General features: G+C 39.3%; 2 protein-coding genes across 10 annotated transcripts; one reads left to right on the top strand and one right to left on the bottom strand.

The window, feature by feature from the left end:
- The first annotated feature begins 1,026 nt into the window (after window positions 1–1,026).
- Window positions 1,027–6,567, top strand: LOC124177348 (kynurenine formamidase). 7 transcript variants are annotated; one of them, XM_046559666.1, is made up of 10 exons: window positions 1,475–1,880; window positions 2,397–2,550; window positions 2,732–2,822; window positions 2,942–3,043; window positions 3,137–3,271; window positions 3,365–3,443; window positions 3,589–3,768; window positions 4,828–4,954; window positions 5,128–5,257; window positions 6,456–6,567. In XM_046559666.1, the coding sequence occupies exons 2-10, from the start codon at window positions 2,539–2,541 to the stop codon at window positions 6,458–6,460; spliced, it is 861 nt and encodes a 286-aa protein (XP_046415622.1). In that variant the 5' UTR covers window positions 1,475–1,880; window positions 2,397–2,538; the 3' UTR covers window positions 6,461–6,567. The 7 variants fall into 7 exon arrangements, with proteins under 7 accessions (XP_046415621.1, XP_046415617.1, XP_046415622.1 ...); XM_046559665.1 differs by lacking the exons at window positions 1,475–1,880; window positions 6,456–6,567 and adding an exon at window positions 1,027–1,273 and having other exon boundaries at window positions 2,402–2,550; window positions 5,128–5,429; XM_046559661.1 differs by lacking the exons at window positions 1,475–1,880; window positions 6,456–6,567 and adding an exon at window positions 1,027–1,273 and having other exon boundaries at window positions 5,128–5,429.
- On the bottom strand, window positions 5,341–11,252 carry LOC124177320 (death domain-associated protein 6-like). Of its 3 annotated transcripts, XM_046559544.1 has the most exons (5): window positions 11,041–11,175; window positions 10,829–10,967; window positions 8,616–9,921; window positions 7,553–8,407; window positions 5,341–6,575 (listed from the first exon to the last, which is right to left on the bottom strand). In XM_046559544.1, the coding sequence occupies exons 3-5, from the start codon at window positions 9,910–9,912 to the stop codon at window positions 5,569–5,571; spliced, it is 3,159 nt and encodes a 1,052-aa protein (XP_046415500.1). In that variant the 5' UTR covers window positions 9,913–9,921; window positions 10,829–10,967; window positions 11,041–11,175; the 3' UTR covers window positions 5,341–5,568. The 3 variants fall into 3 exon arrangements, with proteins under 3 accessions (XP_046415500.1, XP_046415499.1, XP_046415501.1); XM_046559543.1 differs by lacking the exon at window positions 10,829–10,967 and having other exon boundaries at window positions 11,041–11,250; XM_046559545.1 differs by lacking the exon at window positions 10,829–10,967 and having other exon boundaries at window positions 6,549–6,685; window positions 11,041–11,252.
- Between the last annotated feature and the right edge of the window lie 14,601 nt (window positions 11,253–25,853).

Genomic DNA, 25,853 nt, shown 5'->3' with positions numbered 1-25,853 from the left:
ATTTTAACTGTCACCATTCGCTAGTGTACTAGACATTTGGAAAATTTTACGATTGCGGTGAAACGTTTAATACAACATGCCGTAAAATAGAAACTCGACAGCTTTTGCGATCTTAAATCTTTCATTTATCACTGAAATGCAAATTGAAGTCTATCATCCATAAACTATCGGGCTAGGACTCAATCTAAAGGTTCCAAGTTTTTCTTTGAGGACACCTACTGTACGTCCAATTGGTGATGAATGAATGCGAAGACCATATTTACCAATAATGCATAGGAGACTATAAAGTTTGATCAATAGGTCGTCGTTTTAATCCACGCCATCATCACAACTATACATGTTCGTTGGTTAATTTGGTAATAGTATTCTTAATGGATCACTTATATACCTACCACGTTATTCCATGATAATGAATCTTTGTTTCAAGATGACTAAAGCTGAGAGCGGTGCTTTGCCCGTAATAACGCGTGACGATCAAAGAGACAAAAAAAGAATAAAAAATATGATCTCCAGAAGGTGGCTACAAGTATCCACAAAAGTTGAAACAAGATAGTATGAATACAAAGACGTATTACATTACGAGCTGCGCTTGGGCCAAACTCACAGTAAGACTCTTTCGAACATCTGATTTGACGGTCTTCGTCCTATCGTTAACTCTTGATGGCACATTGACGTGCAGTTATACCGAGCACAGCCAACCTCCGGGATTGTATGGTTTACAGGTCAGAAGTTCAGTTCCTGTGAGATATCGATACGGCTTCGTCCAACGTTTGGAAATACGTTAATTCTTTGCTCATAACTCTTAGTTTGGAACACTTGGAACCTAGAAACCGGAGACTATGAAAGTCCAGAGGTGGCTGATGAAATCGAATGGATAAAAAAAATTTAACCTCCTTGCTGTTTGCAATGTGTACTCAAGACAATGTAAGGTGACCTCGTGAACACGGGTGCGAGCACGGCACTAGTTTGGTTTCGTGCGAGCTTGCGCAGATCTTTTTTCCCCAAACTACGATAGACGCTCCATTTCCAGGGCAACACACAATCTAACGCCGTGTAAAATAACGCATTGCTCGTACGTACCTCAATATTAAGTAATACTAAATATTGATTTGATTTTCATGGACTATTTCAGTCGCGGTTATGAAGTAAGGAAGTGCAACATTAATATCACCCCCATATTGTTTTAAGTATCAGATATTTTAAAAGTGAAAAGAAATAGACGCTGCTCGATAGCTAGAAATTGACCTCTGAGAGCCGACGATGAAGTAAAAAGGTATACAATCTTGAAATTCGTATCTCTACAATCCGATGATGAGTACTAATTACTATTTCGTTCTGATGATAACCATTGTGAATTCAACGGTACTTTTCTGAATGGCTGGGTGGATTGAGAGTTTGTTAATGCGTTTTTAGGTCCACAAAAGTACGCATATTGATTTTGTTTCGACACTTGATACAATATTCCTTGGGTAGTAATAGTGATCGGTGGTGAACTATATACAAGCAATCTCTTGTATCATATTACAACGAGCCAATTCTACCAGGCTCTGCTTCTGTCAGTGGCTTCTCAGCAACCTGGGATACCAGTAGTATTCACGTGGATTGTTTCTTATCAACAGTTGGTACCTCATTTTTCCTAATCATTGTGGATTATTTTCGCATCGGTACAGTTCAGTGTAGGGTACTAACTGTTACCTGTGTTAATTATAAGATTAGATCATTTCGCTGAGTTTGATAACAATATTATATGCTTAGTCTGAGGTCTCGAAATTCTGTGAAATTATTTACAATCCACACGTGATGGCTTCGTACATAAATATAGGCTTCATTGTTGATACGTTCGTGACAAGGTGTGTTTAATAATTTCAAAATTCGTTGAGGTATGTCATTTTTTGAATGATTGTTTATTATACGAGGTTTCGCTCGGACACCCGCCAACCATCTACAGGCTATAACAATATTACAAATTCTAATGTTATTCTTCTGTGTTTAGTTTTTTGAAAAGGCAAAATATGATGCACCATAAAATTTCAATTTAGGAGGTACGTTTAAAAATGGTATTTGGTTGGATATTTTATAAGGTGTCAGGGGCTGAGCTTGAACAGCTGGCAGAATTTTATTTATCGTTCTACGATCTAGCGGTTCAATTTTTAATTTCGGTATAAAATGACATTTCATGATATAATAATGGTATTTCATTATTTATCAGTAAATTAATGGGCATTGACGTAAGTGCGTAATGAGTTTGCTCAGAACACGAATTTTTGGCCTTTCATCCTCTTACACCTTAACACCTCAAATTTACGTTAATCATACGCTAAATCGAAATCGTGGAGAGACGCTCTTGTTGTGAAGATAAGTCAATGAACTGTCGTTAATGTAGTATTTTTTTTCAGAGTAGAAAGCAGATCACCAATAATTTAATTGTAAGTTAATATCTGTGGAGAGTATGTGATAATACAATCAAAATACGTATGGTGCTTGAGAGGAATATTAAATATTCCTTTTCTAAGGTGTCAACTTTCTCTACACAGGAAAATGGACAACGTTGTGAGTTTCCAATTATATATTCAGTAGTAAACCCATAATTTTATTGTTTCCGAGTATAACGCGATATATACTCCAGCACAATAAGAAACGGTTAGTCATTTATTGACAAAATCTCTACTTCGTATAATTCTTAATCTTTGAATTAGCAAATTCTATCACATTTTATCATTATTCTACCTAGGATCAAGAAACACTATTTTCACCATCGATGTGGAATAAAAGAACAAGTCCGGAGAAAGTAGTGACAAACTTCCTGAAGCTTGGCGAGGAAGGTACGTACGTGAAAATAGACACCTGGTACCACGCATTACAAATTGTAGGAAAGCTTTTAAGATGCTTCAGTTTCTAGTAAAAAATATCTAATTTCGAGTTGTTTTTGATAATTTCGCAGTTACCATTCGCGCCCGGGAAAATACCAAGTGTAAACTCGACGTTCCTTATGGACCCTCCGTAAAAACTAAGTATGACGTCTATGGCATTGATCTACCAAATGGTGAGTATATATAACACATAAACGTTGTCATACCATTAATATGTGTCTTCAACTTCCTTAATCTACTAATGAAACTAATTCATCATATTTCAGATGCTCCGATATTTGTATTCATACACGGTGGATACTGGCAAGAAACGAGTAAAAATGTTATCGCATTTCCTGTAGAAAACTGTGTGTCAGAAGGCATAAAGGTTATTTGCGTTGGCTATGACTTATGCCCCAACGGTAGGTATCACGTAAATAATTGAACCAAGTTTTAATAGGCTACAACTGGATCGTGTGCAATATTCTTGACCAACGGTTTTGTGTATCTCACAGTCCAACTGCGTGACATCGTACTTCAAATCAAGTCCGCTACGCATCAAATTCTTCATAGTGCGGCCGAATCTGGATCTCGGTAAGGTCAAGCCATTCTATTTGTTCCGATATTTCTACAAGTCTCTATCGAGTGTCTTGACATCCACCCGCAACCATACCCATTTTTCATATCATGGCAAACAATTTTTCAACTTTCTTTACCAATCGTACGAATTATTCGATAGGGGCGTTTGGGTGGGTGGTCACAGTGCTGGGGCACATTTGTCTGCTAGTTTACTGGAACCAAAATGGCTTGTGGATGAACCAAACAGTACATTGCTCAAAGGACTTGTGCTTCTCAGTGGTATTTACTTTCTGGAACCACTACTTACAACTTCGTACAACGATCAGTTGAAACTAGACAGGTACAGTGTCTATTACAATTAGTTAAACTTCGAGTGTTTAAGATTGCAAAGTGCGAATGGAAACGACAGCCATGGACAGCAGCACGAAGTTTTTATGGTAGTTCGTTGCGCTGTATTTCATCAACAATTAGTTCAAGTTAAGGTACGCATAATAAAGAAAATTCGGTCAGCGATAAGTTTGCAACATTGTTCATCCAAAATGAAGGATTACCGCTAGGAGTTATATATAATTGCACCTAGGCTCGACATGAGTTGCGATTGAGTTGAACATTCGAATACTGACTTATGCAAACTTCGATTTTAAGGAAAGTTACTTACACTCAACTACAGATTCCAAGACGTTTGTCTCTTTGAGAGACCACAACCCATTATAAGTAGCATTCAACCTGGGATCTTTTCTTTTTACAAGTAACAGTTTTAAAAAATACCCGCTCTATAATTTGTTAGGTGTGTAGAATGGAATTTAGAAGGTGTGCAAAGTTTATTGGGTTACTGAATTTTAGTAGATTTGTGATGTTTGAAACTATACATTGTTTATACTAAACAATGAATTAACAGAGCGTATGATGTTACAAAACCATTGTTATTAATAGGGCTTTGGTCGATTTCGACGTTGACGCATATATCTCCAAATGTCGAGATCCACCTATCTCGAACGCGAAAAAAGGGTTAAACAGTCCTATTCTATACGCAATTCTGAACAAAAACACTCAGATACATTTTTATTTGATGCAGAAATAACGAAATGGTATTGATTCTACGAAATCGTGGTAGTAAACTCTGGAAATGAATTAGAGTGTTTTGTTCAGAATTGCGTGTAGAGTTGGATGTTAAACCTTCTTCCCCATTATTGAGATACGTGGACTTCGATATTTGGAGGTATATGCAACAACGTCGAAATCGACCAGGGCGCCAGTTTAGAATATCTTTCCAATTCGGCAGATAGCTACGTAAACTGTAGATTGTATGGAAATTCATGAAAATTACCATTACGAACTCTACACTATATTCAGTAATATCTTGAGAATATATTAGATTATCTATTCTTTTCAATTTCAGCAAAGAAGCAAGATTCATGAGTGCCCTGAGTGTATTGCACGCTCCTGTTCCGAACTTGAAAGCAATGGTTGTGGTCGGAGAATGTGATTCTCCTGAATATATAGAACAAGCGCGCCAATTGACCAAGGTACGAAAGATTAATCAATTTAATAACTGTCAATATGTAGGTAAACGAATCGAAGAGGACTAAAACCTGAATCGCTATTTTGATTTCTCAAAAACACGAATTTGATAAATTTCAATTTATTTTCATTCACCGCAACAGTAGGAATACGATATTACGATTAATTTGTTTTACAGCAACTCTGTAGCTACATGGACAACGTGGAATATGTATTACTTCGAGATAGTATCGATCACTATAGTATGTTGGAAAATTTGACAATTAGCGATTTTCCGCTCACCAAACGAATAGTGAAACTTATAAAAGGTACTTTCGATTAAAATTTAGCACAGATTTAATTACTCTTAGTCTTTGTTGAGGGACTTAGAAGAAAGGTATCTGCTCCTGAATTTGTAAAAAAGCAATCAATTTAATACTCAACGAATACAAGAAAGTAATATATGTAATACTTACAATAAATAATACAATAGATGATTAATTTATCAGCCGAATGTATTATCATTCTACTTTATACTTTATTGTTCACCAACTTCGCTATCTATAACTTTTGCATGAAAGTAATAATAAATATACTTTTTCATACTATAGGAGTGCAGTAGAAAAAAGGGTATTAGTATCTACTCTACCACATACGTGGGAACTGTATCGTCGGATTCATGGTATATTTTTTTTGACTTATCCAGAGGTTTCCGAGGAACATTGATATGAAAAATTTTTCTAACACTTTTGGAAACATGGACTTTCAATTTTGGGTCAATAGCGCGTAAATTGCCGCTTACCCTTTGAGCTGGATCAAGTGGTACTTGCTTTTGCGCAACAGGCCTTGGAAGAACAATATTTTGAACTTTGTTTGAGGGGATATGTTTCACCACCTCATATATTGTTTTTTTCCCACGTTGATTTAAAATGGGCAGATGGCAAATAGTCCTTTTTTGAACCTGATTTTCTATGTTTTTTGGCGCTATAATTTTATATTGTCTTGGCGGTGTGATTACGGTAGTTGTTTGATTGTTGAAATTAGTTGGTTTGACCGGCCTGCTGACTGTCAAAGTTTTCACTGTCTGATTCTCATTGGATTTTTGAGAAGATTGCCCTTTCTTGGAACTAATACTGATTACCCCAACATTACTGCAATGTGCAATTATTGTCCCTTTTTTGTCGGTGTTAGTTTGTTGCGAAGGGCCGGATGTATTGTTTGGTTTTAACTGAATCTGCTTCTTGAAATTTACAAATGTAAAGTTATTCGTCACATTGTTAACACTGATTTTCGGACTATTTCTACTCGCAATGGTGGGTATCATGATAGTCGTTTTTTTACTCTGCAAATCTTTGAGGACATCAGCATTCACCTGTATAGTCTTTCCTGTCGGGGTTGGGTTAATCCGTTTTATAGTTTCATGTTGTCCACATTGAGCTTGCAACATTTTTTCATTTTTTTCTTCCTTCATATCCACATCTGTCGTTTCATTCATCTTCATATTTCCACCCGAGTTATTTGTTTCAGTCTGAAAATCTGCCCAATAAGCAGATGGCTTAGCGAATGACCGTGGCCTCAAAATTGGTTTCTTCTCTTCCTCCACGCAGATCGATTTGGAAGCTGGGGCCATGGCAGAAGCATCGGTTACTGTAACACAAGTAACGAGATCAGCAAGCCACTACCGGGAGCCAACCTGATGACACTTTAACAGTGTTATATTTGAGTCTCCGCCTCAAGGGGCTCCGCTTGTGCGGATTCTGAAAGTGGTTAAAACGTTCGTGATAAACAAAAGGGAAGTTCACTCTATTGTCACGAGTAATTAAAATACCAAATAATGAGTCTTTAAGGACATGCACAAAATCATGGCTGTCCTGATGTACTTAATCGACTTTATGCTCTGGGAAAATGGTAATTCGTTACTTTATGCAGGATCACCATAAAGTAGACGTAATAGTAATAAATAAAAATATCAATTCGATTTTTTAAAAAGCGTCTTTTCACCGACTGGATTAGCCACAAATACTACCACCGTATTCTTCCACCAATTGTAACACTTTCATTGTTAGATTTTGTAAATCTGTTTGTGTTACTTTATGAATGAAATGAAATAGCAATATTTTTGTTAGAAGGCTCAAGAGTTTCCCCCTAGGAATGTGTGTGAAGTGTGACTATTAATGATATATAGAGAATAATACGTGTTTGAGAATAACTTAATTTCTGTACTGAAATTCATAGATATTCTATTGATGTATTGATTAATTAAAAATTAAGGTCATTAACGAACGAAATTACAAAGATGTCAGTGTCGTTAAGAAAGAAATGTGTATAAAAGTAGTGGTTCTCGAAGGCAGTTTGAACCAAGTGGAATGCAAGGAGCAAGTTAAAGATGTCAAACTTGGAATAGGATTATACTTTATAGAAGTTACTTCGGCCCTGCAGGAAATCGCTTTTTTATCATTGCATTCTTTTTATTGCAATATAAACATTATTTATATCAGTATACAAAAACAATCGCACTATTTAAATTGAAATAAAACGCCATGAACTGGATGAAATTTCGAGATGGAAGAAATACATGTTGAAAAAAATAATGTGTTATCTTATTATGGAGTTTGATAACGAACCTTCCGCTTTGTCAGAAGGAATTGGAGATGAGCTCCCACCAGCTGATCCCAAATCGTTTGTTTTTACCATTGGTAATAAATTTGTGTTGCAGACTACAGGTGTAGTTGTTTTCTTCTGACTACCAGGTGGTAAAGCAATTTTCTTGACAATTTTGGATCCTTTAGTTTCACTTATCTCATCACCCTGTGTTTGATCGACAGTCGAACCATCAACAGCAGTTTGAGGCAACAAAATTTCTGATGGGATTTTCATGTACGTGTTTTTTTCTTCAGCAGCATCAACATTTTTTACACTTCTTTCTGTTGCAGATTTATTCGTACCCGAATTTCTGTGTGTTCGTCTATTTTTCGAAAGTGAAAGGGAATTACTTCGGCATCCTTTACTTTTTTCTACATCATTATTAATCTCTTCATCTATATCTGAAACCCTATTGAGTTTGCTGTCATTATCTGTTGGACTGGAATCTTTTTGCGATCGTATGCTTACTTTATCACCATCACTTTCATTGACATCACTATCCATTTCTATATCCAGTGGATCATGCTCGTTTGAGTCAGATTCATCACTTTCGTTGTCATCTGAAGATTCGTTATTCGTCTCTGTTTCTTCTACTTTTTCTGATTCCGATATACTCTCAGTGGTTTTAGATTCATCTTGTTTTTTCACGAATTCCGCAAATACTTTGTCCAACCTTTCTCTACCAATTTCTTTATTTTTACGTAATTTTTCCGCTAGGCTTGCATCTTCTAATGCCGGGTCAGAGTCATTGTTAAGGTATAATGAGAAAGTATCGTAATAGTCAGATTGCCTGCAGCGTTGTAAGTATGCACCCAAGTCCAGAAACGCTTGCTTCGCTAGGAAATCAGTAAAGAATGAATTGTGGTGGGTAGTCGAAGAAAATTGTAATAATTGGACAAACAAATACAATTCTACGAATTTTTCCAAATAATGAATTACAAATCATGCTGAAGAAGATTTCATGGTAAAATTAATACACTGAAACTGATCTTGGTTAAGTCAAATTTGTATACAGCGTAATATAATTATATTGATCATGCTTACCAATTGTTTCTTGTTTCGCCTTACTCAATTCAAGATTTTGGTCCACGTTACACTTTTTTATGCAGTTCAAAATATCTACATAATCGGGAAAATTTACAGCACTGGTGAAACGTGTCCTGTTACCCTTTTTCTTACTCCAAGAGGATGATTCCCTAAATTTGGTCATTTTCATGTTGACAAAATTTGAAATTGCTTGATTTAATATCGGCAGAGGTGTTACAGAATGATGCTTAGGTCTCAAATAGTCACGACCTGCATCTGCACTTTCTCCTGTCATTTCACAATATTTGTTGTAAAGTTCAACCATTCTCTGCTTATATTTTTCTGCCATTATATAATGGCTATCATTTTCATCATCAAAATCAACATCAGCCATTTCGCACTTTTGTATGTAGTGTTCGCAGCGTCTCATCGCTTTTTCCAATGCTCTCAATTTTTCCCTATGTTTAACATCTTTTTCATCTGATTCTTCATCGACGAAGGTGCATTTGGCCACAAGTCTATTTTGAATTTGTCGAGCCTTCATTTCGTCATTGACCTCACTTATGGTCACAAAAGACATTTTCGGTTCGTTTAAGATTAACTTTTCCTTCGTACGAATCAATTTAATAAAACTTTCAGACTTTGCATAATGTGGCTCTAAATTATCGAAATGTTTTTGAAGTTTTGCTATGATTTTAACCATATCCATGCTACAGTCTTTACTTCTGCAAGCATTCAAAAATGACTGAAACAATTCTTTACTGATAGTCAAATTGGGATCGCAAAGTTCAGAAACTTTGACTTTATTCTTAACCACCAATTTTGGCTCAAGGTTTTGCCTGGATGATGATGCTCCTTCATTGACCTTAAATGCATGAGTACTCTGCCGATCATTTCGTGATTTTGATGTATCTCTAATATCTGAATCAGTTGCATTTTGTTCTCTTTTTGAGCCTAAATTAACAACAATGTCAGAACTCTGCGCAGGATGAGGTTCCACGAGTATAGTAGCAGATTTTGGTGAACAAATGTCTGGCTTTATTTTTTGTTTTTGATCTGCAGTCAGTTGACATTTGTTGTTATGCAACTTTGACAGGGTTGCAGAATTAGTAACCAGCTTTTTAACTCCATTTGTAGGATTTTGATCATACGTAGATAACTTAATTTTTTTCACATGTGTTGGATTTCCATCATCGTGTATTCGTTTCTTGGCTGAAACTACGTTATACACGATCTCCAATTCTTCCTCGTTTTTGCAAATAAGATTTTTCGTTGGTAGTCTACTCTTAGAAAGTAACGACAAAGTTGCTTCCATGCCCCCATTCTGTAAAAGTTAGACACAAAACATACGCTTAGAGTCAGTAAGAAAATTTAATTGGCTCTTTTGTATATGATAATATTTCATAAAGAATGCATTTCATTGAATGATTTACTAATGTGTTATTATGTCCAAACTATGTTGGGTTGTATTATAAGCTTTTCATTTTCTTTTTAGAACTGTGCAGTTTATTGTCAATTCATCTTTAAAGACTAATTGTATTGCAACGCAATTAAACACAAAGTAAACCAATTGATTGTATTGACCAAACCCTAAATTCAATGTCTAAGGCTATACGTTTCCTGAATAGTATGTAGCTAATCGATGGTCACAATAAAAGTATTCAAATTATCACGAGCTTCCCACATCGATTTTATGACATTTTTCTACAATGGCATATTTTACTAGATTAGTGAAATTGAATAAAGGTACGTATAGACAGCTAATTCTTATTGGTATATTGTGTAGTTTTCGCTGCGTTACGACGTAAATATTGGACATTGGGAAAATTGCAATTTTTCATAATTACAAACTTTATTCGTAATTCAATTCCATTAAATGAGACGAAAAGTTTAGCAGATTAAAATTATCTGGCCGTCCCTGTATAACTTCAATTATTACCAAAAATAAGTAAAGGTACGACGTGGAATAATCAATCATGTTCTAATCACATCATTGCAATCTGCAGCGATATCTAATGCTATACAAAACTCAGATGCAAGCAAATTTATGCTATTTCACATTTACCAGTTATTTTTGAATAGTTGACTGATAAAGCATTGTCCCGTTGATTTATAAGAACCACATAACCCAACTTCTAGCATGTACTTTTCACATTGCATAATTTTAACTTCAACAATTCAATGGGTATCTAACTAACAATATATAAAACAGAGAAGTGAAATGTACATACGATGCAAATCTACAGATCATTTCTTCAATAAACATTAGAAGTGGCACGTTATGCAGATAATTAATTAATTGCTGTGTCTGGCTAGTGGAACCGTTGAATTCGAGTGATGACGTTGGTAGTCAGTCTTGGCTTTGCGTAACTGACATGAGAATAGAAAGTTAGCGAAAGAGCTACGATCTGACAATGAGCATAGGTATGGATGTGTAGCATACCTTTGGCGCGGATGGTGTTTTCTCGTCGTCTGAAGAGAGGTCTATTACTTCCATAGGCTCCATTTCATACGTGCAGCTCGACTCGTTGAACGCACGTTGTTAAAAACAAGTAATCGCGACTATCGACGCAGAAAAAAAACCATTCAAAACAAGGTTTTTGTTCGCCTTCAGTCCAAAGAACGATGGTATGTAGTACCAAGTAGCAGAATTACCAAAGCTGAAAATAAAAACTTACATTTATGAACGTAGCCAGAAGAAGTTAGAAATTTGTTGCCATAGTACTTTATGCAGTACTTGGTACACACTGAAGTGATTTCCCAGTTTTAACCAATTCCTTTTCACGTTGTCTAGGGTCAACGTACAGGCTTGTGGTGGTAGCACTGGAGGTGACATCGAAAGCCAGTATCGATATTGAAATCGAACGATATATCGAAGTCTCGATCTCGATCTTACCCGATTATCGACAGTAGGATATCGATAATTGAAGTTGGTCAAGTTTAATTGTTGATATCAAATAACTAATTCTACGTATGTTTGCAATGAACAGATTAATTCATTTGTAGCTCGTGTCTAAGAAGAGGCGAATAAAATACTAAATGCACAGTGTTCGAATGAGGTTGGGGATTACGCGGAGATCAAACGCTGGGCAAGGTAATATCGATATAAAAATATTATATATCGAGGAAAACATATCAATATTTTCGATGTATCGATGTAGAGAAAACAACCTATCTTACGTCTCGGTAGGAAGAATCCCGTTAATAGTTTCGTGGTGAAGCGCAACACACACGCACCTCAAGATTCATACCCCTCGTCGATAACCTTAGTTTGCGCTCCCCGTAATGTTCACTCAGCCAGGCCCCGCTTAATCATGTGCACGTGTAAGTGCGCCTATGACTTGTAGGTGGTCCTGCAAAAGAAACACGGCTCTACTTGTGTTTTGGCCTATATTCTATTGAAGAAAACCTGTCCCTATGGGGGATTCGACCGCCGTATAAGCTGATTGATGGCTTACCGACACGAACGACGACAGCAGATTAGTACGCGATTTGCATTGCCGGTGCAGTTGACTGACGTACCGACAACGACGGTCTGCTCTTTATATTTGATATGTAAGAAAGAGACAGTGAATGTACTATTACCGATCGGACAAGACAGCAGCGTCTTCACCTGCCGACAAACGCTACGAATTATGTAAACTGCCGAGAAACACTTGGCCCATTCGAGCGGCTGAACCTGAGCGGCAGGTATTGTTGCCCAGGGCCTTACTCGTTTCGGTAGGATATAGCGTTAACTGGGATTAGTGAAGAGGGCCAGCCAGCAATCAGTATCCATTTGAAGCAAGTACTACTCTGTGAAGTAAAGCCGTACGAACCGAAATAGGTTTTTGGCAGTTGATAATGCAGAGTATATTTACCATAGCGAAGTACCACTGTAGTGGTCAAAACTGAACAAATCGCAAACACTAACAAATGATATTACTGTAGTATGAATAAATAATTTACAAAATGTTTAAGTTCATAATATTATTGAAAAAAATTGTCTTCGTCCACTAGCCCATCTCCATCGAAGGACTGAATCTGTATTTACGCAAGGATCAACTAACTAATCGTATTTAGAAAGAATATTTATGTTACTCTGAATGCAGGATCCCTTTAAGTTGAATCGAAGACTTCGGATCGAAGAGGACCTTCGACGGTCACGCCACACAATAATGAATGTCTTCGAACCTTCCTCCAGGACTTGATTGGCATCTGAGGACAACAATCCGCATCACAATATGTCGAATTCATGAAGACGCAGATGTAGATTAGGTTTAATCGGCCGCGCCTTTTTGCACGAAGATTAATCACAGTAATTGAACGTGACTCTGGCGCGACGATTGATGATGCGAATCGATCCATCGCAACTTTTGCGCGTTGATTTTGCAAACGGTACATGAAAAAGTAAAGCAGTATTCAGCTGTTCAGTCTATTTTGTTACGAATAATCAAGTTATGAAGTTTGACTGCAGTTTTTGGGCGTCGACTTGATACTTTTCGGTTCTGAGAAAGCGCAGCTTTGGCAGGGCGGGTATTCAATGCGCAGGGCCAAAAATATCGGATGTATACTGATACACGAATGCCAATATCTTACAGTACTCGGTATTTTCACTGTCGGTTTACGAGCTTCAAATGTTCACTAGGTTTTCTACTCTATAATGGGAAAATTTAAAACCTGTACGCGAACATCCGAACTCAATCGACGTTAAACTATCTGAAAATTTTCGAAGAAAGTGCGATAGATCTGACAACTCTTCTATGTTGAACAGGCCTACTGGAGATAAAACTTGAAACAAAACGGCCCGGATGATCTACCGTTGTCGGATTCTAATCCATGATTTATCTTTATTTTCTTATGTAATTTGTTGATTTGAGAAATTTTTAGATAAGGTAGTGTGCACATTTATTTTGTAAATTTATTTTTGTATAAATGTGTGCATGTGTGTTAACTACTAAGAATATTGTTCGCGGATCATTTTGTAAAATGAATTTCATACATTCGTGGCCCCATAGATATTTGTTCCCATAGAAATTTATTGAATTCGCTATAGACGGAAGGCTGCAACAATGAGTAAATAGCACAGGAATCAGAAAATTCATACTACAATCAAGGAGATCGATGATTTTGGATGAATATTTATTAGAATCTCAAAAACTACTCATTTTCATTGATCGTCAACGGTTGAATACTGACAAGGTGCAGTTTTTCAAATTGCAATACTATTATTACGTACATTAAACTAAAATGGATGCTGTAATATTTTATAGGGTACATGAAATCTCGCCTCTCTTAAGCTTACTCATCCTTATTTTATTCTTCATGCTCAACGGAGTCGATGTTGTTGAAAAATTTAGGCCCAGTTTTGCTGTGGAGATACGGTAACAAATGATAAACAATGTTTGTCGTATATTTGAAGCACACAAGATTTGCTAATTGTTTATTCATGCCGCAGTAACATCATTTGTTAATATTAGTGATTTGTTCAGTTTCAACTACTACAATGCTACTTCCCTATGGCAAACATGCTCTGTATTATCGACTGCTTATGTGACACTAGGCACGGCGGGGTACGGTCGGTAACTGACCTGCAGTTATGATCCAGGATATTTAGAAATTTAGTTCCAAAATCCTATTTCGTGTTCTGGGGTGCTGCCAAGGCGGAGTACTCCTCTCCAATTCACGTACCGCACTATCCATTGGCTGCTGCTAGAGTGCGCTACGGTGAAAACAATCAAGCGACGCTACGCGATTGTTTCAATCATTCGCCGTTGGCTGAAGATTGCTGAGGACAACCAGCTGTACATACATGTATTCCTTTGAAGTTGAAATAAGGCCGCGAAGATAATAGCAATGCCCTACATTTACCGCCTCGCACTTGGGATCAATAATGGTAGGAAGATCTTGTCCCGAAGCACCCTGCTTGGTACTTTCTTAAGTTACGCCAAACTTCAAAGCTGAGAACTCTGATGCTAGAGAGGTGAAAGAAATTACGAGTGGAAGGGGTAAGCGGCTACCTTGAGTATTTTAGCAGGAATTGTAAAAGGCAGAAGAGCGTATCACAAGCGGCACAAAAAATTATTTGCATTCCTATTTACAGCATAGGCAGGAAATTGGTTACTCTTGTATGCATATGAAGGTAGTGTTTATGATAATGAATTTTGAGTTTATACAATGGGTAACTAACTGATACTCGTAAACTCAAAAACGTCACGTTATTGGCTAATTTTGTAATCCACTCGTTCCCCACCACTATTGTAACAATTTACTGTAGTAAATGTGCTCTACACTGCCTTTCTACACTACCCACTGTCTTCACGACGGTGAAATACGAGTCGGTTACCGACGTACGTTCACCATCGTACATCACATTCAAAAACGGTTTTAATTTCATATTAGGAAGTGCTAGTAATCTGGGGATACGAAAAACGCGAGTATCAATTATGATTGGAAGTTCAGCTTTTGTGGGATTAGATCTAGAAATATTTACTACAGTTCTGAGATTTTCTATAGATGGCGCCACCATTTGTTTTTGTACTAAACAAAATTTCGACTTGCAAGAGACGGACATAAATTATCGATCGTCATCAATGGCCTAGAAAATCAGCGATGAATAAGCGAAAGTCCGACAGTATGTCGTTTTCTCGATGGTTGCGATAATACTCTGGATGGTCGTATTCTTATAGTTATTCTAAAATCGTATGATATGCGGTTGGTAGAAACACCTCAAATTTGGTATTTTACCACGTAGTCGGTAGTGTTAAAATTTGATCTACCCGTTACAAACAGATTCAATTCCTTGTCACGAGCATACAGTTTTCACATGTGTTAAAGTCACTTTTCAACGAACCCGTAATCTCTACTCACAGCTATATTTAGATCGATCGTCAAATTCAAATTTATCTTATCCCTTGGAAATAGTTCACCCGATTAACAATTTCTTCTCGGATTCAGCTGTTACCTACTATTTACGTCCACGTAAATAATTTCAATGGTCATGTTTGTCGCGACACGTTATTTATCACTAAACCTTTCGAAGATATAATGAAAAGTTGAAGGAAATATTGCATCATTGGATTTCGTCCGGCATAATTAAAAACGAATGCAACGTATGATACCGCGATAATATTCGACGATTGTTGGTACTCATTTCGAGTAAGGTTCGAGAACCCAGCCTTGTCATGAAATCAAGGTTAATTAACTCCGTCCACTTTTATACCTACGTCAATTGATCCGTCGATGCGATCAAGATGACTTACGGCGACGGTGGTGACAAGTCTTGTTCGAAAATCAATACAAGCCTGTAATATACTGTATATTGTGCGTATTATATGCACTATTCACGCAGATGTACGCACAACATACGCGCGTGCCTTGTGACCCGACACTTACCCGCCCGCATGTAACATGCGTTCTCTGAACACGTGGAGGGGTCGATGCACCATCTCCAAAACATGCGTTAACATTTGTGGGCCAGTCGGCCAAACAGCTTTGCTGAGCATTGGGTCATTGTCAGAGGAAGTTCGAGGCGTACGAGAAGGAGACGGCAGTTGCTGTCAATCTCTCCTTAGTCACTTCCGTTTTAAACTATCACTAGATAATATTGTAGCTCGAGAACATCGATAAAGCTTTTATCGGCCTCAGTTTGTGCGACATCAATTCAACCGCTCATTGTCAGTGTCTTCGCGATTGTCAGAAAGGGTCTCGCATCTACATTTAAGATATTACACGAAGGCGATTTCTGTTTCGAAAAGTTTTCAATCCTCTGTTTTGTTACAAGGGTATGAGAATGATAGAAAAATTTGCTGATATCTTGGCGCACTAAAAACATTTCACAGTTTCATGATATTAGTCGCTTCATGTTGTCAGTGGAATCCAAAGGTAACGAAACGGAAATTTTTCCAACATCTTTCAAGTTCTAATGAGGTGTTTGTTGGCTACGTAAATTATAATTTATTGGTGTTTTACTTCTACTCAATGTTCTAGGAAGTATTTTCATCGGGTCGATATAGCCGGCAGATAATTGCAAAGAAAAACATCCTGATCTATGAACATATTATATGAATAACGAATACAAGTAAATATTATTCTCGTGCCGACGTGCAAGTGTACAGCAACGGCGAATAAACCCGCGACTTCACGTAGGATGATTGTACAGAATTTTCTGTGTATACAACGGTAATCAGTGATATCGTGCGAGACTTTTGTCATGTACTATCGGGCATAGCTATTTTTGTATTCTTTCGACGAATGGAGCGTCCAAGTTCCGTTTAAACAGAGCTTCGTATATTGTATACCCTTTGTCTTCAACGCTTCCGGCTCGTGAAACGATAGTAGAATTAGCATCGAGCCTCTACAGATAATGGTACCAAATTCGAGTTTACTTTTCGAGTTATCTGCATCCTGTAACGACCACTGATATCCCGTGTTACGATTAATGAATTGTAACGTGAATTAGACTAACATTGACGATCTAGAAATCGGGAAATGATTTGATGGTGATAGTTTGGCCTTATTTGGTACTAATTCATACATTTGGTACAATATATTAGCAATCAAATTTTTCCCTATTGCATATGACAAAAATGGCAACACAACGTCTCGACTCAAAGGACTATGTTACCATTTATGACTATAAATTCTAGAGTTGGCACATTTACAATTTTGTAGAATATTTCTACGGCTACACTAATGATAGCTATGGCGCGGCTGTAGATTAGTAAATATGCTGAAATGACTTGTTTAATGGTACTGATAATGCGTTTGTTGACATAGTTAACGAACACGTGCCTTTGAGCATATCGAATTGATTCCAAAGTCACGCACACGCCCACGGCATACGCTCGGTGCATTTCATGTGCTTACAATCGACTCCTTAGGTCTCACGTTGTATTTGGGATGCCATGACAGTTGGGAGTCTCCCGAACTGACTACTTGTGCCCCTGCTGTTAAGGTAAAGCAGGTCAATCTTTGCTAATAATCAGATTTATTGTCACATATATGGGTCGTCTATATTTCTGATTTTTATTTCATTATAAATATAAACAAATAAGCGAAGGGGTCAATCGGAAAAAGAAATGTCAGTAATATTTTGCGAAAACTAATATCCAGCCGTTGATAATAACACAATAACTTGAAACACATATAAGACGTTAAATCAGAATCGAAATGTTATGCATTCAATCATTCATGATACTGCAGAAAATAATTCAAGACAGTGTATTTAAGTATTTTTCAACGTCGTTAATCGCATTTGATTTCCTTCACGGCTCTGCGAGAATTGTTGTTGTAAACCCGACGATTATTTCGTTCGTCAAACAGCAAAATCTTTTTAGAAAATCATTCCTTCGGGTAACCAATCGCGTAACAAATATACATATACGTATGTATGGTTGTATGCCGTTTAATTCGTATTCGACTCGGAGGTTGACAATATTCTTTGGCGAACACGTGCACGTGATTTGATTTTGGAATAAGATTGTTCAGCCTAATGAATGATAGATCAAACTTATATTATTATATTATAGCTATGAAGTGTATGAGAGTTATTTTTGAATACTCATTAATATTTATAAACTCCAAGGAATTTATATTGCTGATAATGAAAAAGTGTAATTTACTACATAATATCGCAGTTTATTTAATTACTGCAAAACATGCCGATCTGGTGAAGCGACAGAGTTCGCCGCACTAGGCAATGTAATTCTTAATACGTGCTAGCTGTTATTCTTATCGTCGCGGCGTTACATGCCGAAACTGGGTCATTGTCTGTTTGCGACTGGCAGTCACCCTTGGCCCTGCCAACTGTTACTTCACAAAGAGTTTTTCTAAATCACGTTCGTATAAAATGCGGTTCAGTTGGGGAGTGTGTAACAAGTTCTTGTCATTAACCACCAATTTGATTTTTTCACGATTTCTTGCGCAGCAAGCTTAGTGTTTTCAACGGTTTGTGGTAAGATTCAAAGTATATGTATAACAGTATTTCATAAGAAATATCGATCACGACTCAAACAATATAGCGAAATTTTGAACCAACGCTAACCACGAATATATTTTCACGTTACATTCACATTTGTCCGCTAATGCGAGGCACGCAAGTCCATGTTTAACGTATGTATATGCATGTATTCATTCGTCAGATAAGTTTATCAGAGAGTCGAATACCTATCTTGGCATTAGAACTGTTGGCGAACTAACGGCACTTTGCGACGAGTGGCGTTGATCCGTACGTGACGTGTTAAACCAACGAAGCTTCTCCGATGTTTCGGATTCAACCGATCACTGCAGTAGTGCAACTCTTGTTCTCATTTGAACCTATCCTTTTCATCCAACCTCTCCACCCGGGCGAAGTATCACAATCATGAAACGTTTGGTACGACGAAAAGGAGTTTGCCAAAAATTGATCAAAACCAATCGATCGGTCACAGGCTGCTCAATTTATTGCTGCAGATTTTTGAATGTAAAAATAATACCGATCTCTTGGGACAAGAGAGAGCGGGAGAGCATGCGCGGCAAAATTATCACGTCTATGCACGTCACCCTGGAGTCCGGGATGGCCGCGTGAAACGACGAGACCATGAGGAATGAAGTAACGAGCGTGACCTTGGACAGAAATTCGCGGTCCTTGCGTGGGTTGTCGCACGTGACACGAGCAAGGTCTGTGCAGCATCGGTCCTCGTAATACAATCCCGGGGACTATCGTTCGCAGTTCAAGATGCGCGTAGAGATCATTTTGGATTTGGCAAATACAGGCATCGCTCTGACAAACCGGGCGAAAGATGATCGCATCGTTTGTCAACTTTTCGTATGACTTATAGACGAGTAGTATAATAATTATCGGATGATTCTACGTATACGGCTATGTATATTTACATGTATATACGTATATAAGCAAGGGTTTTTTGTTTATTTTGTTTCGATCAATTGTCAGGTTGACACACCTAACGGTAAACTGAGTCTAAGACAGCCTGGAGTGCGATGTTCTATTGCTCCTGACATTTCTCATTCGTTACACCCAACGAACGCTAAAGCAAATGCTTACTCCAAACAGATTTAAATAGGTAATGGCATGGCTAAAATGTTTTTACACAATTACGTGGCGCGCGTAATGACTTGACTTTCTAAATGATTAATTCGTTAAGAATATCGTATCTACTAGTTCCTGATAGAGACACATTTCAAGGCGTCATGCTGCTCTCTGCATTAATCTCGTTTACTATGCCGCCGCAATCTATAGTCAAAAAACACTTGAGCACCTAAGTCCGCATACGCACACCTATCTCCATTCTCGTCGACACCTGCTGGTTACAGATTATAGATATATTCAGGATTTTGTCGAATAGTACAAGTCCCAACTGATTCGAAGTCTAGAGAGTTATAGAGTTAGGGTTATTAGTATGAATCGATTGGAACTTGTCACAGCAGGCTTTTCGGGAAGCTGGTTTATACCTCTTTACCGAATTCATTGCTCTGTTTGATCGCCGGCAAATTCATTGTTGAATCAGCTGAACTCACGTATACAGTAAAAATTCACTCTGGCATGCGAACGTTCGTTTATTTCAGACAACACGTTTATGTTAGCAACGGCTGGAGAAATTACTCTTCCATCGACTGAATGAGACGCCGTGTTTACTGGAAAATAATTTCTTTGCTGGGAACTGTGCAGCTTCATAAATACCTGACCGAAAAAGAATTTGACACGTGGCTTCAGCTGTTTCGCTGCCAACAAGAATCAGGATTTTTACAAGGATCTTTCAAAGTCTAGAGACGGATAGTCAAGAACGAGATCCTCTTTACTTGGTCGGCTGATGATCGGTAGTGAAATTGTGACGATTGTGACGAAATCGAGACCCGCCAAAATATGATTTTACGAAGCAGACCGGGCGACTTGGAGCGAAGATAAAGACATCGTTGGGGGGTCGGCAAGGGGCCGGGGATAGAGGCGATAAGCCGAAAGCAGATAGCGGGGCAAAACGTCGACGGTGACTTCATATATCTCAAAGTCAATGTCCTATGAAGGACTGTGCTCACCCACACCTCGCGCTTGTTACGCGCGTGTCCCCTGCACGCGTGCTTTTTCTCGCGACACGTCGTATAGTAGGAGCGAGGCACGCGAACACCCGTACTTGCCAGCCGGTTGACTGTCCGAGCTTATGCTGATAATTCTTGGCGGGTGTGCGCCGAAAGAAACTGCTCAAAGACTTTGTGATCAAGCTCCGAATGTTTAAACACCTCTCGTTGCACAACGTGCCTTTTTCCTTCGAACCGTCCCATTCTAGTGTCGCTGATATTTCATGTGATTGCAAAAAACGACGGACAAAAATTATAACGAATAGTAATAATTAACAGCTGGACAATATTTTAGCAATGAAGAACTTTGTACCTCGAAGCATAATTAATTACCCATGTTTACATATTTATATTCCAACCTTTGTATTCGTTATCGGTGAATTGCTGTTGAACATGATCGCATAAAAGGAAGGAGACATTTGTGAGAGTGGCTTGATCATGTCAACAGCATGCGTATCTTTTACTATCTACTGATTCGAACTCTTTGGGTACTTGGGCGATTAGGAATGGCGACAAGCCTTGCGTACTGTATACAACGCACACCGCGGTATATAGAACGCGTTTTATCGGAAGAAAATAATACGCGGTTTCATCAACGACGATGGAATTTTTATCTTTATCGGTTAGAAATTATATTGCCGCGCCGACAGGTTCGTGAAACTGATTAAACCCTACCGGTTAGAGTTTATACACATATATATCATGCGCGTACTGTTTATACACGTATAGTATGCACGTAATAGTTGCACAAAATTTATAGGATGTCTGGGATCATCGATTTCTCGTTCTTTTTGGGTGCCATGTTAAATATGAAGACTACAGTCGAGTTCAAATGATTAGACGTACTAATATATAAAACATTTATCACCGCATAGAATCGCTTGAATTAGGGCAGCCAACTAGTAAGTGCCAAGACATAATTTCCATCCCTACTAATATTATAAATGCGAAAGTGTGTTTGTTGGTTTGTCCTTCTTTCACGCAGCAGCAGAGCAATGGATCGACGACATTTTTTGGATAGAGATAGTTTATGGGCTGGAGAGTGGCACAGGTTACTTTTCATGTCGGGAAATGCACAGTACCTGTGGGATAGCTATTTGGCATAGTTCTGTAATTGCCTCTTCACACTCAAACGGCTGAACGAATTTTGATGAAATTTAGTATAGAGATTTCCTAGGTTCTGAAATGACGTATTAAATACTTTTTATTCTGGAAAAATGTACAGTTTCCGTCGTATAGTAATCATCATGTAATGCTCTGTACTGTGCCCAGGATTGGTGCTCTATTGACAAGAACTCCGTTATTTTCCCTTACAATTAAAATCACGCGACCGATGCCGCAAGTAAAAGCTAGTCGCACATAAATCGTAGATTTCACGCATGAAGAATCATCACGCGTGAATCGCAGCCGCGCGAATTTCGTTAAGACTCCACCTATTCATATTTGAGATTTGCGAAGTAGCTGGCGACAATGAAATATTTCAAAAGTACTTTCTTTTGCTTTAGAAATGCAAACAGGTGATTCCAGGATGCGTATAAGACCGGTCCACCGGTGAATAATTTGGTAATCCTTTAAAACAGTTTTCTCAGAAGTAACGCACTTACAATGTGTTACGGTATGTATACGTGAATTCTGTTGAGCTTGTCGACAGATGATGTTCACTTTCTGACGTAATTGGCACGAGTCAGATGACAGACAAGCGCGTGAATAATTGCTGACGAACCTGAGAGATAGTTTTCGACGGTACGTGTATAGGGCTAATATAGTCTGGATACCAATATTATCGCATAGAATCGACCATTGAAGTGAAATATGTTGGTATAAAATCTGCTTTTTATACAGATTCACAAGTCAATGCTTCGCCGCTAGGTGGCGATTTCCACTGTCTGCCAATCTTGTGACCGCATCTACGCATGTACGTACATTGTACGTGCATACACGAAATATTTCATGTGGTATGTAGGTATGTGTGATTGTGCGTCAGTGTCTTATGCTTGGCGATAAAAACACACTTCCTCTTTCGGCCAAGTAATATACATATATGTATAACGTTGAACATACATCGTTAAAACCGAATTCTGTATAACATTCCAGGTTTCAGGCAACGATAAGACGTAAGGAAAAACGTCACTGACAATGAGACATCGGACGCTTTTCTCGTAGTACATAACGCACAAATAATATGTATAATGTCGTCTGTCGTCTTGAAAAATGTATGTAGGAGAGGTGATTTTCGTTTTAATCCAATAATACGGTGTGACCATATATTAAATGGTATGACTCTTGACTGGCTGCAGCACTATGAAAACGAAAACTTGACATAAAAAAATGTGCGTTCCGTATCTCGCAATAGTTGATGATCGAAAAATAATTGTTTCAACTGTAACATTTCTCTCATTGTCAGTGACCGAGGAATGAAAATTCTACATGTACACGTTACTGTATCGAAAATACAGGGATCACCCGTCTACATGTATAACAACGATAATTGTGTACCAAATCTAATTCGTAACGACTGCGGTAAAATAACGAGTCTATCAATTGTTACATAACTGCAGCGTTAATGTTGGCGTGGATGCTCGGCTTCAGAGTCAACTGTTACGTATTTCAGTACGCTTATAACGCTCTATAAAGTGCCGCGGGGAGAGTCAGGCGCTTCTTCTAACCAGCCGAGCAACTGTGTTTCAGTTAAATCTAATCTAGATACGTGCTGTTGATATGGCTCTTGATTAGATATAGGTGTGTATATACGCATGCGAAGTCTAGAAACTACAGACGCGCGCGGAATTGGCATAAACGTACGTAAGAAGATATATTGTATGCACATGCTGCTGCACCGCAACGCGCAAAGTACCTACCATCTCCACGATTGCAATGGCGCTCGAATTGCGCTTATGTAGAACATTACAGCGAGGATAGAGAGAGGCGGGAAAATTACTACGTCCTTGTCCGACGGCTACGTCAAAGTTACAACGATCGGCACATTCATAATCATCAGCAATCCCGCGAATCGTGCAGGTAATTGAGGAACGAACACTTACAGCGTAATGTCCGCACATGTAAGAACACTGTAATGAAGACCACGCGACCACTTTGCATTGCAATTTTTGTGCTTCCAATCAGCAACGTTGTGAACTCCCAAAGCCGCTTATTTTTATCTTATATGAACTTGACAGGTGAAAACTGTCCTCACCAGTAAAACTGTACATTTTGCAAGTGTCGATATCGCAATTGTCTCTGAACAAAGCCTCGGGCGACATGTGATTCAAAGTCAATTTCAGAACTGTTTGTTTCCTGCCGATGTGTCTGACTACTCGAGGAACAGACTTGTAATATGGTGTTTCAAGGAATCGTACGAGAGTGACTTTGTCACGGGCAGGGAATGGGGAAGAATTACAGATAAGATGTAGTGGGATCCTCTGCTTCCTTCCTTGTCACGAACAGTACAGAGTGTAGAGGATAATTCAACACGTGTCGCGTCCTGATTACAGAACGCAAAGGCCAAACGATGCGGTTTCTTGTTCGCGTTTGCCAAGTACCGGAAATCCGATCAAGCAGAACTTGTATTTATCATTTTCTGTTCTTGTAAAAAACAAATTAACCTGGACTCGACGCGATAATCACATCACCATCTGTGGTGAAATAATTTCACGCGATTGAATAATGTACGCAGCTTTACTGAGGGGGGCACCAAACTACGGTAACGACGTCCCTGTGTTTTCGTACGTAAATTCAAACGACACGTTTTGAATTCCACTTATGAATATGAACCGATCACGATTACAACGTTGAAATGATTATTACCGAACTGTGTGGACTCTTTCTACAGTATACTAGGCGAATGCAAAGTAGGGAATCATTCAACGTGCCGCTACGATTACGACGTTACGACTCCAGAATGCGAATCGGTATACAGATCAACAATTTTCACAGTCTATTGAGTGGTAGAATATTTCGGTGATTGTATGAGGAAAAAATGTCAAGTTTATACACCTTACGTACGACAAAGCGAAGGTTGAGCTGAAAAACTTGGAAGCAATCGGGTACGGATTCAGTACAGGCATAATATCGATAGAAGCTGTTTCGCCGATAAATCTCGAGTTCGGTATCCATGTACCGTGATAAAGATCGCTCGGTAGCAAGGAAGGAATCGCAACCTTACAGGGTATTTCGAGCATAATCCGAATCGGTGAGAGTCAGCGTAGCGTACCGGAGATCGCGGGTGCCTAACACGACCGTTGATCGATACAGGATTTCATCGTTATCTTCCGCAACATTTTCCGCGAGGACGTTGGACATACAAACGCAGACGAAGCCCCGATACCCACGCGCGTATACCTACGTACGTATATCAATACATGTATTTCGATGTATACACAATTTTGCGAATGATTGCACTCTGTCTCTCGGTGCATCATCTCTCTTCCACCCCTCCGCCCGCGCCTCTCATCCCGCATCGGAGGGACGTGTTTCGCACGGACGAACGAAGCTGGCGCTGTCGTCAACGGGGCTTTTCGGGGTGGTTAACGTCGTCGTTGGATCGAAGGGAAACGGAGGTCCTCGGAGGACGTCGGAAAACGACGAACGGCGGCGTACGCTAGGTAAGAGAGAGGGTGCCGTGGGGGAAGGGGGACGGGGAAGAAAGGGTGGCGGAATCAGGAAGAGTCGTTGCACCGCGCGAGAGGGTACTGTACCAGTGAACCCGCGTTGGAGCGTTGCCATACCATCCCATCCCCATCCCTTACCACCCCCGCCCACCTCCTCCTCCTCGCTCTCTGGCCGCCACCCCCGGAAGAGTCCTGGCGAGCGAGCGAGCGAAGCTGGATCGGGGGGGCGGCGCGGCGCGCGGGGATGATGCAGGGTGAAATACTCCCCGCCGAGTGAGGGAGGGGGAGAAGCCCCGAACCGCTTCACGTCCGGCGGGGCGAGGGGCAGGGGGGTGGGGGTAAACAAGCGACGATCGCGCGTACGATGCTAGTTCTGGCGGTGGGGGAAGTACTCGGCCGCGGAATCGTTCGTCGGCTCAGCGGTCGTCAGGGGGCGGGGGAGGAGGAGGGGGAGGAGGAAGAGGGGCGGGAGGGTTAGTTGGAGGGGAGGGTGTCGCGCAGCGGTTCGCGCGGGAGGGGTTAGGGGAAGACGAACGAAGCGTTGGTAGGGAGGGTGGGAGCTGTGGTGGGGCGGCGGAGGGAGGAGCGGAGAGCTCGC

This window comes from Neodiprion fabricii, chromosome 3, assembly GCF_021155785.1.
Source record: "Neodiprion fabricii isolate iyNeoFabr1 chromosome 3, iyNeoFabr1.1, whole genome shotgun sequence".
NCBI classification, from domain to species: Eukaryota; Metazoa; Arthropoda; class Insecta; order Hymenoptera; family Diprionidae; genus Neodiprion; species Neodiprion fabricii.
The sequence above is the reverse complement of the archived record's forward strand: the minus strand, read 5'-3'. Positions and strand labels throughout refer to the sequence as shown.

Bases quoted from the DNA above. Each gene is read 5' to 3' on its own strand.
- LOC124177348 (XM_046559665.1), top strand. The intron at 3,272-3,364 runs GTAGGTATCACG...TGTATCTCACAG, and splicing joins CTATGACTTATGCCCCAACG to TCCAACTGCGTGACATCGTA. The intron at 3,769-4,827 runs GTACAGTGTCTA...TTTCAATTTCAG, and splicing joins GATCAGTTGAAACTAGACAG to CAAAGAAGCAAGATTCATGA.
- LOC124177320 (XM_046559543.1), bottom strand. From the start codon at position 11,103: ATGGAGCCTATGGAAGTAATAGACCTCTCTTCAGACGACGAGAAAACA. The intron at 9,922-11,040 runs GTATGCTACACA...TAACTTTTACAG, and splicing joins AAACACCATCCGCGCCAAAG to AATGGGGGCATGGAAGCAAC. The intron at 8,408-8,615 runs GTAAGCATGATC...CTGATTTCCTAG, and splicing joins GGCGAAACAAGAAACAATTG to CGAAGCAAGCGTTTCTGGAC.